The following is a 15,681-nucleotide window of genomic DNA, read 5'->3' on the forward strand; positions in this document are numbered from 1 at the left end:
TATAATTGATAAACTAAAAGTATTGAGTTCTGCTCTTAGAAGATATCGCTTATCAGAAGCTAAGTAGACTTCAAATTCTGTTTTATAGTTGACCAACTGTGAAAAATCTTGTATATGAGTAAGACGTATTTCTTTTCTATCCCATTCGGGATTGAATGAATAAATACCGGCAACACATGATACTTCTCTACGAGCTCTTTGAGCGAGCATCTTTCCTATCATGTAAGCACGAAATATTTCTTCACCTTGAAATTCGGTAGAAAATTTTAATTTCAAAACGCTTTCGTCAATTTCATAGTGTAAACGAACGGAAAAAGATTTCTCTTCTTTTACTTCCAAAATGAAATCATGAGGACCCAGCAAAACTCTATTGCTTATTTTCACTTTCGAGTAAATAGATATATCGTTTTTATATTCAAATGTATTTATAATTACACAATGTTTACCAGACCGAATTTGCACTTCGCTTTTGAATGCCAGTCTAGCTGTTGGATCTCTGTCTGCATCCCAGCTTAGCTCTAGCTGAGTTACAAGATTTGGTTCTGTCCTCATACTTAAATGACCTAAAATTCTACGTTTGCTTTCTGGTCTACGTAAATCGAATTTTAATATTGTGTCTTCCCCACTAACATCGAATTCAACTCCACTCCTTCCATAATTAGGAATATCGACGTACAGCATACTCGATTCTCTTGGAGCAATTTTAACATCTACTTTATAAGCAGGTTTCCCTCTATAACCTGTGGAGCTTTTAAAATCTAAAGAATTTTCACTCATTTTTAATAAACCTTTATATTCTACTGGAGAACGTAACCAAGGTGCAGAGAAATCAGCATCGATTTCGTGTTGGAAATAGTTTATTTCTTTTTTGAGTTTGTATGAATATTCAAAAGTAAGTTCTTCATCTTTGTCCCATTGTAATTTTGATTTTCCTTTAAATTCATTCGGAGATACTTCTGTTAATTCATCAGTATATTTTATAGTTCTATATGGATATTCCAAAATGAAATTAAGCATCATCTTCACCGGTTTTTCAGATATCAACGAATACTCTAAATTGGATTTAAGGATTACTGTTCTACTTTTTTGAATTTCTAGAAAGATGTCGATGGTTGGTGTTTTGCCATCGTAGTTTACAGCGAAACTCATTTCATAATCAGCTCTGAATTTAGGGATTACTACAACTTGTAGATTGTTTAATACTGTATATTCTTGAGGACCTTCTTTCATAATTGTATTTATTTGATGAACGTGGAAAATAGTTTCGTTACCACCCTTTATAGTTAACATATTTTCTATATGTTCTTTTGGTTTATATTTGAAACCCCACTCTATCTTAGAGTTGTACTTAGGATACTGAGTAGATTGCAGATCAGCCATAGTTTGAAGTAAGGTAACGAACTTAGTGCTTAAATTTTGAATCCTGCAAGTACTTTTCAAACTGTGCTTTTGGTCCTTTGTATGATAATTTATATTCATATCATAAAATATTGTTTTCTTATTTGCTTGTGCTGAACCATAAATTTGAACTTTTGTAAATGGAAGTTCAGTATAAAAATCTGCACTTAACTTAATTGTTTGACCATCTTGCTCTTTAATGATGTTTCCTAAAATTTGATTTTAAAGTTTAATATAATTAATGAAACAGAACATAATGATAATTCCAATTAGAAAAAGTGTTAAGTGTTTTAGTTACTCACCTCTAATTAGTACATGGTACGGTGATTGTTTGTTAGAAAGTAAATTGACTGTAATTACAGACTTTTTCCCTTTTTTACGAATAACGGTACCTTTAATGAAAAACGGTTCTCGATTAGGATTAGATATTTCGAAATTTACGTGATGTTCAACGCTATTTTCTCTATTATCAGTTTCAAATTCCGCAAGAAATCTCCAATTTTGTTTTCCACCAATATTCATTTTAAGATCAAAGATGTTCTTTTTTGGGATATTCAGTATATTCCCTAAAAAAGTAGTTTTACAATAATTAAATTGATTATTAATAAAAACACACAACTTTTTAATAAAAAGTACTGATTAAATAACTTGCTTTTCATTTCCACTGCAATGAATGGCGTATATACCCGAAACGAATAAGTTCGATTCTGGTTTGTATCATAAGTATCAACAGTACCAGGAGTATCAATTTCTAAAGAATATTTTCTATCTATCGACGAACCAGGAGTATCAAATTCAAATTTAAACTTTCTATTGCTGTAAACCTATTTAAAACAATATATATAAGCATAAATATTAATTGTGTAAAAGAAAATGAGAGTGTTACAAATCTTACGTTATGGTTTGGTAACTCGATATTTAATAGGATTCCCTTCAAAGAAGGGTCTTGTTTTCTAAGTGAAATTCCCGCTTCAAAAGGTTTAGTAAAGGGAATTTTTAAAGATATAAATGGAAATTTTGGTTTCAATTCGGTAGCGGGAAATGTCATATACGTGCAGATGTCGTAACCCATCACTTTTCTAAACGTTTTCAAGCAATCGCGAATTCCCATAGAAGATGAGTTTCTCATTTCATTTCCATCTTTATCTATACGAATAACATTGGTGCTAAAAAAAAATTATTTTAAGTCATTATTTCACAAACAGAAATATACATAAAATATGAAAGTATTATTATCATTTTGTACCTTACTGTTAACAAGTCTACGTTTTCCTCCGGTAGATCAATATTCATATTAAAAATGCGTCCGTCTTTAATTGCTAATTTACCTTTAAGAACTGAACCACCATGTGCTTTAGCAACGTATTTTATTTTTGAAATTTTTAATAATGAATTATATCCTACAACTGCATTTAGTTCACTAGCAAAACTAAATAATTAAGAATTTATTAGTAAAATGCAATCTATTCGATAGCAATGTTTACTATAGTTTTTACCTGGTGACAAATTTTCCTTCAATATCAACATTTCGAGGAGATAAAAATACTTTTCTGATATCCAATTTTCCTTCGCCCTTCAGTCCGAGTATTGCTGATCCAGCAATATCGACAGTTAGAGCATTACCAGAAATACTAGGAAAAACATAAGAAGTATCCAGAAACAAACTATGAGCTGTATCAAGTTTTTGATTTCTTGCAAGCTTAAAAGAATTTACAAACTTATTAATGATTTAAAAGCGAAATTTTATAAACCTGACATAAACAAAAATTACCTTTGATATTATATCCATCACATCGATAAATTTTTCGATATTGAAATCACTTTTTTCATCTATAGATAACCACATGAGTTCATTTCCCAGATATTTAAAATAGAGTGATCCATAAGCATCCGATGGCATGTTTTTCTTCGTCTTTAAAATAAAACAATTGTTATTTTAAATAATATAAATTAAAAGTTTTAACGGATATAAATAACTCACAAACGCAACGAATGAATCAATATTAGATTGAAATTTATGTTTAAATGTATCAGGCAAAGACCGTAACGATTGAAAGTTTTTCTTAGCAGCATTAAAAGCATATTTTACAAATTCACTAAAAGTCATATGATCAAATTCTGATATTGACGATAACGAATTCTTCAACCATTGATCGAAACCATCTAATCTTCCTCCAACCTATCAAAGAAAATGTTAATATCATCAATCTTTTTCTAAAATAATGAGGTTTTTATATCGTACTTCACGAAAACAAACTAACTTCCATAACATTAATGGATTTTCCACGAACGAACGAAGTGAAATTTGCCATGAAAGATCGAGGCGCGACTGAATTTTTTCGAGTAAATAATATTTGAATCAAATTCTCCTCCTAAATACATGCGCTGAATGTAATTTGACAATTCAATATTTTGAGAATATTTCCTGATATCGAGTTGCTGAGGTTGAAATCGGAATTCTCTCACAATTCTTCTGATATCTTCTTTTTCGGGAGAAGAACTTTCTTGAAGATTTGTTATATGAGAATAGACGAATGTTTTTACTAGAAAACAAAAACACATTTATAGTAATTCATTAAACAATTAATCCAAATTCAAAAATGTATTTTATTCGTACTTTGATTGAGCCTTTCTGAGTCGTAAATTTGTTGGATCCTTCTCACGAGTTCTTTATCCGCACATCTCATTACTCCTAGATAAGCCGCAATACGTATTTCAACCTGTTCATCCCGTCTAGAGAACATGTCCAATAACTTTTGGTTAACCTCTTCTTTGCAGGGTGTTCGCCGGAATGCTTCTATCGCTGCTAATCGAATGGTAACGACATTAGACTTTTGTGATGAACATTCCAAAATCTGTCTCCATGCAGCTCCGTTTCGTCCCAAATTTCCGAAGCTCTTCAAAGCTGCAATAACCTTTAAATAAAATATACATCCTTATATTATTTAAAGTCATGGAAATATTTTTCAATTTCAATGTATTGTACTATAACAATAGACTTGTTATTACCTGTTTTATTTCTGTTGGTTGATAAACATTGCATCTATACCTCAAGTATCTGTTTAGAGAAGTTATTACATCCTGAATAGCTTTTGAATGTTCACAGTTTGTATTTTTCATGCAATAATTATTACACATTGCAGTAATCCCTAGAAGAGCTTGTGTTCCAGCTTTTTTGTAATCCAACAATGGCTATTGTAATCATTTAAAGATTCATATTAATTATTTTGTTATAGTATTTTATTTAGAGATAACAATATTTACCACAACTGCTGAAATAGCTTCTTCGGTGGGATGTTTAATGAAAGCTAAACTGGTGGCCCAAAGAGCTGCTTGAATTTTATTAACGGTTTCACTTTGAATCTTTCTTGCCATTATTTTGACAGAACCTTCGTGACCGATATGAGGTAATATATCGTCAGCAAGACGCCTACAAATAGCATTTATGTATTTATTAAATTTAAATATAAATTCGTATTTACGTAAAAATGTGTATTTACTTTAACCAATCTGATGAGCATATTTCTCCATTATCCAATTTATTATAAATTTTTTCTAATTCTTCTGATTTCACTTTGCGAAGAGACCGTACTAAACTTGCATAAAGCCCAGGTATTTCTGGATCAACTTTATTTCTTGAAAGAATTTTGGAACACATATCATGCAAGATTTGTAAAGATTCCTTATAAGCCGAATTCGAGAACGTGTGTGGTTGATGAGCGTAGAGTAAGTGTTCTCTTCTATGAATTCTATCTATACGGAATTTAAATTATAATCAATTGCTTTTAATGTTTTAAAATTACATTCAAAACTTCTGTCGAAACACATTAATATAAATTTCGAAAATTACTCTTATAAATTATAAGATCCTAGGGTTAATGTTACCTATGGTGCCAAAATGGCGACTCGTCTCTGATTTCAGCAAACAGAAGAAAGGAAACAATGGGGACGCATGTTCTAATCTAATCTAACCTATTCTAATAATTTGATTGGTAATAATTATGGTAATTTATTAGAATAGGTTAGGTTAAGTTAGAACGTGCGTCCCCATTGTTTCCTTTCTTCTGTTTGCTGGAATCAGAGACAAGCCGCCATTTTGACACCATAGGTAACATTAACCGATCCTAGATATTTAACATCAATTCAAACATTCGTAGATGAATTGATTATGTATATCATTTGTATTTAAATCTTCTTTCACGGGACATAACCAATTTGTGGTCACTAATTCTACATTGTTTATTATTTTTTTATCTCATCCATTGCCACGGTGAGAAACGGAAGTTAACCATGCAAGAAAAACAAAACGAATTTCGATATAAACTATCTATTAATAATATAAACTATCCATTAATGAAAAATTATAAGCCTTTCAGAATCTGGCTGGTGACTTCGCGCACAAGCATGCACAATTTTAAATAGAATCCTATCCAATAGTAGGGAAGTCGTTACTACACCAGTAGCTGATCTACCATACTTCATCTTTAATGACACTAATTAATATGAGCATTATTTATGTTTCGAAAACATACTATGCGTTTCGAAAGCTTTTGTTCTGTAAGAAGAATCCTAGAATTAAAAAATGAAAAATATTACTTACAAGATGGCGTCCGAGGTTTTTGTGAAATGTCTGTCAAGCGAAGTTCAATTTTAGCATTTGACTTAAACTGTGAATCTTTTTCCGTGGAAATTGTAAATACGCTGCTTTCATTACACGCAGACTTTGTAAGAATTTTTCCTTCAATAGTTTGTTCGCATTCATACATCTGTTCTATAATTGCGGTTTCCTATTTCATATTCGAAAGGAGTTATGTAGATGTCATTTCATTTCAAATGGTATCTGTTTAAAATTCGTGCGCGGAATACTTACCGCCCCACTAAAAGAATCTAATGTCGTTAGTGACACTGTATTTCCATTCGAAATTGTCTCACAATTTCCTGGATTTTTAAATTTTCTGACTATAATTTTATTTTTCTCCTTTTCCATAATGGAATAAGATGCCCAACAACTTCCAATGATATCATTCTTAAATGAAATTTTCAAATTTAATCAAAATTAAATATTACATAATTTCAATATTATAATTTAAATTCTAAATTTGTTATTTAATTACAATGGCAAAATTATATCAAAATGAATCCTTTTATTCAAATATTTAGATAAAATTAATTAATTTTATTAATTTAATTTAAAAATATAAGGCAACGCAACACAAGAGCAATCTGCCAAAGTGCCTCCCGGGAGAACTTTCTATGGTAAACTGACCCCTATTTAGGTGTTGACCCCTCGGGGGTCGCTAGAGACAAGCTGTGAACTCCTTTATCATTACATATAATAACTTAAATACAATCAAATTATTTTTACCTCAAGGACACTTTCATCTGAATCATCGAAATTTTTCATACTATTTTGAAAAGCGGATAATATGGCTCGTTTAATATTAAGAACATTCCTTTTTTCTTCTGGTGCAGGACATATTTCACTGATTTTGCCATCTTCGAAGGAAAATGGAAGATCATGCCGCGTTAATTCCCTTAATTTTGCTTTACTGATATCATTAGCTAATAGTCTTGTTTCATGAATCTATAAAAAAAATTAATAGTAGTCATAGTATTCGATAATATGTCAATTATTTCTGTGATGTAGTGCCGTATTTATGAATAAATGGGTTATTCAAAAAATTCAGAATAAAATATAAAAACACAAAGTATCATATTAGATATAAAATTAAATATATTAATATAATAAGGGAAGATTGGAATTAATTGCAGCCACTAAATATACAATACATACCTATATATGAATTTCGTTGGCGTGTTTATACTGTATCTGTTTTAAAATCACACATAAAATTATTTTACTCTGATTTGTTTTATTACTGAAGCCACCTCGATACTGTGTGTGTGTGTGTGTGTGTGTGTGTGTGTGTGTATAGATATATACTGGTAGGCCTATATGTATTATGTATTCTGCTTGATTTATAAATCACCATGTATAAACTATTATATCATTTTACATTAATACATTATCATAGTTTTAAACAATATAATTAATTAACATTTTTAAATTTTAGTAGTAAATAAATGACTAACCTTAAGTATCATGTCACAATCATCCATTTTTATGATTTCGACTTTAGCAGACATAGCTATAGGTTTTAATAGTCCAAGTTTATCCCAATAAATAACATTCGAACTTTGAAAATCATAAAAGTAAGACGTGTGATCTTCGTAATCGAATTTGTTGCAAGCTATTCAAATATATAAAATTGTTTTAAAATAATAGAAAAAGAAATTAAATCTAGTTTTAATTTAGTGAAATTTACTTAACTTTAAATAAACATTCAATCATTTTTCAACTTAAATATATAATTTCAATCGTTTACTGCTATATACAATATAGGGAAGACAGTTCCACGTCCCGATACTTTGGTTTAGAATTATTTGTTGTGAATTGAGCTGTAGAGGAAAATAAATTATACACTGTCACAGCACTGTTCATTGTACAACTTTTGAAGCTACTATTTCGTCAGTAAGTTCCCCAAAAACACTTAAATGGTAAATCGTCCAACCATGGAACAGGATGATACATAGCTACACATGCTGTGTTTTAATATTAGCCAACTTTGGCGTACCCATCAAAACAGACATTAAACAAAAACATTACTGACACCAAAATAGATGAAGAAGCTACAAGTATTGGCGATGACGACTTGGCAAATACTGTATGTCATTTAAGTCAACTATTGATAAATATTTCTTTTCATCCTTGATTGCAAATATCCATTGACGATTTTTCTATGAGAGATATGTGACCAGTTCGTCATCAGATGCAGACTCATTCTGTATTTGTAATCAGGTAACACTTTGGCAATGGCACTTTGATCACTAATCGCTTAGAAAACCTATTAATGATATAAAAATATCTCTTAATAATGATTAATTTTGAAAGATTCAATATTGATGCAAGCTCGTTCCAACTGTTGACCGTTCCATTACTATCCGTTGATGGAAACGGATTTTTTGCTGCGATAGTGGGAAAATTCGTGATTGGCCAACACTTAATAAAGACCTATAAGCACCCCAATAGACATATTTATTCAAGGCTTAGTCTCAATGGGAATGGTGCAAAACATGCTGACTTGCAAGTGTAGCCTGAAAAAGTTAAACAAGACCCCTGAAATAGGTTCACCACTTCCCTTGTCCACCTCTTGCTGAAATTCATATCACAGATTGCTATTTAGCAATAGACTAGTAAAGTCTCTTGATGAGATACGCGTCACGAAATTTACACGGAACGGTCTCTCCTAATGTATTATTAATGTAATATAATATAGTATTTTATCGATAATAATTACAAAAAAATGAAATACATTTTACATAGTAAAATTGTAAGCGAAGAATACAGAAAAATGTCTTCACAATCCGCCGTTTCAGTCTTACCGTTGACACTAAAGTAACACAAATCTTCACTTACAGAGGCGATCGTGGGAGTTTTTTCCTTGTATTTTTCGCTTACTATGTAAATTACCGTCATTCATTTTTAATGAAATACGAAAATATACTTTAATTTTCTTTTCAGAATCCATGCAGTTTTAATGCAAATAATATTTGATTATATAATAAGCATATCAGAGATGTCCGGGATCTCATAGCTTTCTGGTACACCAATATATTAAAAATATATATATAAAACAAGCGCTAAAAATTTTATTATATTTTTAAAATAAAATTCAGTTTAAAAATAAAGATCGTTTTCTTTATACAAAATAAACTCAATGGAATGAATCATTTGTAATAAATATTTTTGAGGCCTCTATTACTGTAAGACTTAAGCCAAAAAAATGGTCCTAATGACTTCCTGTAAGAGGGCCTTCATTAAAAATTATAGAAATGATTTCGAAAGATAATAAATTCTTAATATAATTTATAAACTAATTATATTTGATAATAAATTAACAACCTTTTAAATCTATAATATTTGATAAATTTAATTGATTAAATATAGAGATCTGATGGGTTTAAAGATTATAATTGATTTCAATATGTCATTCGTCTGTTTATTATTTATAAACAAACTTAAAACAGCTGACAAATATATTTAAACAGCACATTAATTTACAGAAAGACGAAAATTTATGTAAAATTCATAGATTTTTATCAGATTTAATAATAACCTTGAAAAGTATTACACTTTATTTTTTACATTTATATGATTATTATGCATATTTTTATCTATATAATATATCATTTATTTATCAAGAATAGTGCTGTTCAATAAAAAACATCTCCTACTAAAGAGTTACTTTTTTTATTGAAGCTGCAAAATTATAAGTAATTTTGGGTGCTAAAGTCCGTAATTATTAACTATCTTTTGATTTTATCGATTAAACTTTTTTGACACTATCAACTTTCCCTCTCAACTACATCAATATTTTAAAATTGATGCATTTTTAGCGCAGCATAACAGAATGGTTCTTTAACATATGCAACTTATAGAAGTTATTAAATATTTTTCTGAAATCATTCAGTTAGAATATTGAATAGCTTACATAATAATGTAACCTTTGATAGATTTATTATTAGGTTTTATGAAGTTAATTATGACTTAAAGACTCTCAAAAGTCCTAATCTGAACGTAATTTTATGCATTCATCACCAAAGGTCACTTAATTATCATAATAAAATTATCAAATTTTCTTATAAACTCATTCATTGCTTTAAATAAATTAATAGCTAAAATAATTTTATTTTAAAAATAACAATTATGTATATAAACAAATTAAAAATAATGTTTAATGTAAGTTTTAGAATGATATAGTTAAATAGGATGTAACAAAGTCCCGTAAAATCGGCCCCACTCAAAGATACGATACAGGAAACGATACAAACGAATTAAGGCAAAGGTCACTCGTTAGAAACTTTATTTTAACCTTATTCAAGCCTTATTTTAACCTTATTCGAAGAGGTGTCCTTGTGCAATATTCCCTTTAAAATTTACATCACTAATGTTTCATCATCTTAGTCGGTACGATTTTAAGTGGGACACCCTATACATTTGAATTAGTCTTCAAACCATAGGTAGATAATTAGCAATATCCAATTATAGTAGCTATTACTCATTCCTGTAATTATTATTTTAAATTATATTAAGTGTAATGGACAGGATCAACTAGGCATACTCTGAAAGTGGAACTTAAGGAGACATTATTGACGTAGTAACAAAATAACACCGTGATTTACCCTTTCTAACATAATATTTTAATTATTTTGAAAGGATTTTAGCCATGTTACCTAAGAATTTTATTCAGAATGGTCAGATATATCGCATCAGCTGAACCATTAGGTAAGTTGCGCTTTAGCCACCAAAAGAGGAGACCTTGAATTTACATTAAACATTACTATTTATCTGATTATTATAATAATATGAAAGATTAATAATGTGTATCAAACAAATTAGTACTTATATAATTCTAAAATAAAGTAAATTAAATATTCTTCTCGTGCCAAAATGTAAAGGAATACTTACTTTCTTTCGAACAATGCCGCCTGCTACATCTTGAAGAGGCTAAAAAAGCGTTTTATTAATGAAAATTATTTCTTTACAAATGTAAAATTTTGCATTACATAAATTCTTGATTTAAAATCGAAATTAAATTTTAAATTTATATTTAAAAAAACAAAAAACAAAAAACAATAGAAAAAGTAACTTACATGGTAAGTGGGCACTATAGGTAAATTGAATAAAGAATAAAAGAAATAATAGTACTCTCAGATCCATCATGATGACGAATGACGTTTGAACATTTCTTCAATCTTTTTAATATTTAGATTATAAATTAGGTCTAAGTCCACTTCAGTTAAACCTGAATAAGCATTCCTAATGTGACGCTTGCATTTGCAATTTTGTAGTTCATTTATCTGCTTAAAATATAATTAAACTCGATATAAACTACTAAACTGTAGGAATAAACACTTTTAGAATAAACACTTTAAAATAAAATATAAATTTATAGATTTTTATCTAATGCACATATAGCAAGGATGGACAAATTTTGTCACGATAGGAGCCATACACTGCCTATTGAAAATAAACGAGAAGTCGCATTCGCATCATCTATTGGAATGCCTATTGGAAAGCTGCATCATCTATTTATAGTATTTTAACTATATATTATATAGTTATCACTGTTCTATAATAAATATCACTCTTACTTTACTGGTACTTTATGACTAACTGACTAAGTAAACAATCATTTAACTCCTTTCACTTTATGAATGTACTCTAAAGCTTTCAATTGCTTATTAAGAGATTAAGCTGAGAGTTCTCTTACGTATACAGAGATCGTATTAGTCAGAAAACTTACAAAATTATTATATTTGTGTAAGTAGCATGCGTCAAATTTATAATAAGTATATGGGAGCCTCAATAAGAATCTACAAGAGCCGCATATAGAATAGTTATAAAGAATATTTAGCCTTTTCACATAAAAATAAAAACAAAGCTTTATCTTCCCAACCAAAAAATTAATCTTGATGTACAAAACTTCGACTTGAATTTTTTAATATAGCCTACTTCAAAAGCCAATTTTGATTTAACTCAGTAAGTCAGTAATAGTTGTTTTAGTGATTTTGAATACGATAAGAAAACGTATATTAAGCAATAGTGCGTGTAAGTTGCCATAGGTAACAAAAAACAATGTCTAAAAAGTCCCAAAAGAATTTCAGTTTATCTGCTTTCCTACCATCTTGGCAATGCATATAACTGGATTAGATAATCGGGTAGTTTTATATCGTGTGCTTTAGAAAACAATAAAAATAAATTATTTGTACTGTTTCCGCTTTATCCATTCTCATCTAAGGTCCATAATCATTTCTTTTTTTAATTGCCATTTATTATAATTAGGGTGCAATTTGAAAAAATTGTAGACCTATAAATTTCCACTGTCTGTCTGTCTCTGCCCTTCGATAATCTCGAGAACTGAGTTAGATAGATGCAATTAAAGACCTGATATGGAAAGCTTAGGGGCAGGAAATCCAGATTAGACCGTAAGTCACGTTAATTCAAAAGTTTTCCCCTGAACAGAGTTAGATAGATGACCGGCGTGACTTTAGTGATAACAGGAAAAGTATGATGTACAGGGACAAGACACTACAATACTAAAAAAATTGAAAAACGTGACGAAAAATTCAGCCCGGCATTTATATCACTATAAATAATTGCCCGTATATGTTCTTAAATAATAGCAGTGTATTTAAACACGAAAAAACAAATACAAGATTGAAATGAAGAGAATTAAACTGAAAGAACTGAAAGTATAAAAATGCGTAGAACACGTAAAACTGTAATATTAACATTTTTTGCAAATGATATTTTTGTTGCTAGAAAGAGACAACAAATCGCTCACATATTGTAAATTACTAAGCAAGGAGCATTGAACTTTCTTCCTGAGTGAACCCTTGACGCTGAAATTGCTAGAATTTTTTGGTAATTTGTGAAAAGGGAGGCAATATCTTAAGAATTTTTTCTTTATCACTTTGCAGTAAATAAAAATATTTATCTTTATTTTAAGGTTTTGATAAACATTCATATCATCTTCGTTAGTCAACTGCGTTTGTGCATCATCATATTTTCAAATTTCCATACATATTCGGATTCTCTAGTTCTGAACACGCATCAGATGAGTCTGAAAAATTTCGAGTTTTTTCTCCAGGTGTAGTGGCCTACAGTTCTTCGATCATTTTACACAGTTTTTCTAATGGTTCACGCCGTCGTGGCAATGGCATCACGGTTCACATCTTTGAATTTAGAAATATAGCAATGTAAGCCTACTGCAGTTTATGAATAGAAAACGTCTTCTTCAATGGACTCTTTGCAATTAAATTTTCTTTTACCATGCTGATATTATATCCTGGTATCATGGCTTTTAAAAAAGAACATAAACACGACACGGTATGATACAGAGTAAGTTTTTAGAAGTGTCCATTAAATCACTAGTTTGATTAAGTAATGTTAAAAATGTACTTGGCATGTGAATCAACTCAAAATTAACGTCCTTGTAATTGTTATTTTGCTACAAATCACTTTATTACTTTCCCAGCTGTTATAACAGAGAGAAAGTGTGGCGATCGGCCAAAAAATGACCCCTCCCAAAGATTTTCACATTTTTGGATTCAGGACATCTTAAAACTTCCAAAAATGCAAATAAAATCGGGGTAATTTCTGTATGTATGGATATTAGTGTGTGGGGAGCACGATTTTATTCGCCCTGTTTGACGCTTAACAATTCCTGTGCATTTTGTCGAAAATTTCTGAAATTTTGCAGGGAGGTTTGTGTGTTAGGCGGATTGATGCTGTTAAATTTTGGTGCTTAAAGGTTGAGGGATGTGGAGATAATGAAGATCGTGTGTATCTCCAGAGGGTCGGAAACAAATTGTAAATGCTAATAACGAGTAAAATCGTTATTAGCATTTACAATTTGTTATAAAAGTCATTCCTACCTGTAAATGATCGCTTTTAACAGAGTAGGGACAAAGGCGACACGACCTTGTAAATTGGTTCCGCCTGGGTTTGTAATTGTAAACAGTCGGGGAAACAAAGGGAGGGCCGCCTTTGTTATTGGACTCGCGTGTGGGCGGGCAATGTGTTTGCCACATGTTAGCTTACTAGAAAAAAATGTAAACAAGTGACGGACGTTACAGTGAGCTGTTTCGTCGAGAGAAGAGTCGACGTTTTGGAAAGCTTCCGATGAAAGGAAGAATCCTGATTGGTCGGAAGTTGTCGTCCAGAAGCTTGTTAAATAGTAAGATAGGCGAGAGAAAGAGTGAGAAGGGCAAAAGACTGATAATACGGTAGTCTCAGGCACTTGGGCAGCCCGCTGAACGTAGAGAGAGTGTCTTCCTCTGACAACAATTTCAGGGACAAGTAAGTGCAGAGACTGGACAGGCCGTATAGTTGAGCCAACTCCACAAACTGAGGCTTCCCCAGAGTCTAATAGTTCCTGAAGGACAAGCTGATGCGTGAGACACCACACTTTTTGTCCTGTGTATGTTATGTTGTCAAACATACAAGTTTGACAACATTCTGAAATAATTTGTTTTGTAAATAAACTGTAAATATTCTCTGTATTGAGTGTGGAGGTATGCTTTCATCGAACCTGAATTAACTATCGGATCGTGATACATACGGACCCAACCCAACAAGACGGAGTTTGGGAAACAACATTACTAGATCTTCACCGAGAACTTCACTCTACCCTCAAAATTAAGCTTTTTACCGTTTTATAGTAGTTAAAACTACGTTTTTCAATAAAATATAATAACAGATGGCGTCACTAAAATTTCAAATGTTGCCAGGAATGTTGAACAATTTGTTGCTGGTTTATTCTCTCAATGCTTACAAGCATGGCAAGATGAGTATTCCATCGATTTTCAGAAATTTGGCGTATTGCAAGGTCAAATTCTGTAGTAATCTCCACACGCTTTACACATTCTGCAAGTTCTCTGAATTAAATAGTAAAAATAATATACTATACAGTCAAATTAATGTGTCTTCTTTACGTATAGTGGTTAGTACAGTACTCAAATCATGTGCAAAGCAACTAATTTTGTATTTAACACTAAACATAGTTTTCACGTTTGAGGTACTGTACGATTGGAGGTGCTACTTCTTCGATTTCACCAAGAATCTCCGGGTTTCAAAGTTCAGCTTCGGGCTCCGAGTTTAGCTATGGTTTCTTTGGATTTTGAATCGTGTTGCATAATCGAAAAGTTATTCGAATCTTTGATTAATTTTAAACTATTTAATTAAGAAGCTTATTCACAGATCTGTCGGTTGAAATAATTCATCTCTAGAACTATATACTAAACTCAATTTTGAAACAAATTGCCAAAAATTTTATGATTATGAATGAATGAAACTCCTTACAAATATAATATCTAAATGTAAATATTCCTGATAAATACATTTCGAAAGTTCGGTTTATTTTTAACTGCACTTCGTATAATAACAGTTTTAAACCACGCAAGAGAATAGATCTTTTTCATTACATTTACTCTTACAAATGTATTTATTTACAAATAATGAACTTGTATTGTCAAATACAATATGATCGCCAGTTGGAGATGGTTTGAGTGAGTGTTACTCTCAGAAAGTTAAATGTCTGAGATAAAATTTTGACGGTATTCTTTTAAAATGAAGACGATATTAACGTGGAAAGTTTGTATGATGTACGAAAATCTATTATTGTTTAAATCTATTAAAGTGCCGTATTATATATAATA

General features: G+C 30.6%; 1 protein-coding gene across 1 annotated transcript; it reads right to left on the reverse strand.

Annotated features, from left to right (window-relative positions):
• Nucleotides 1-3,437: 3,437 nt before the first annotated feature.
• On the reverse strand, nucleotides 3,438-10,945 carry LOC136986558 (vitellogenin-like). The gene is made up of 11 exons (XM_067284124.1): nucleotides 10,928-10,945; nucleotides 7,492-7,649; nucleotides 6,764-6,982; nucleotides 6,269-6,424; nucleotides 5,999-6,185; nucleotides 4,899-5,151; nucleotides 4,663-4,828; nucleotides 4,408-4,590; nucleotides 4,016-4,313; nucleotides 3,660-3,941; nucleotides 3,438-3,577 (listed from the first exon to the last, which is right to left on the reverse strand). Exons 2-10 carry the CDS (start codon nucleotides 7,543-7,545, stop codon nucleotides 3,670-3,672), a joined length of 1,788 nt encoding a protein of 595 aa, XP_067140225.1. The 5' UTR covers nucleotides 7,546-7,649; nucleotides 10,928-10,945; the 3' UTR covers nucleotides 3,438-3,577; nucleotides 3,660-3,669.
• Nucleotides 10,946-15,681: the final 4,736 nt, after the last annotated feature.

Source organism: Centruroides vittatus, unplaced genomic scaffold, assembly GCF_030686945.1.
Source record: "Centruroides vittatus isolate TY-2023 unplaced genomic scaffold, ASM3068694v2 scaffold_1152, whole genome shotgun sequence".
NCBI lineage: Eukaryota > Metazoa > Arthropoda > Arachnida > Scorpiones > Buthidae > Centruroides > Centruroides vittatus.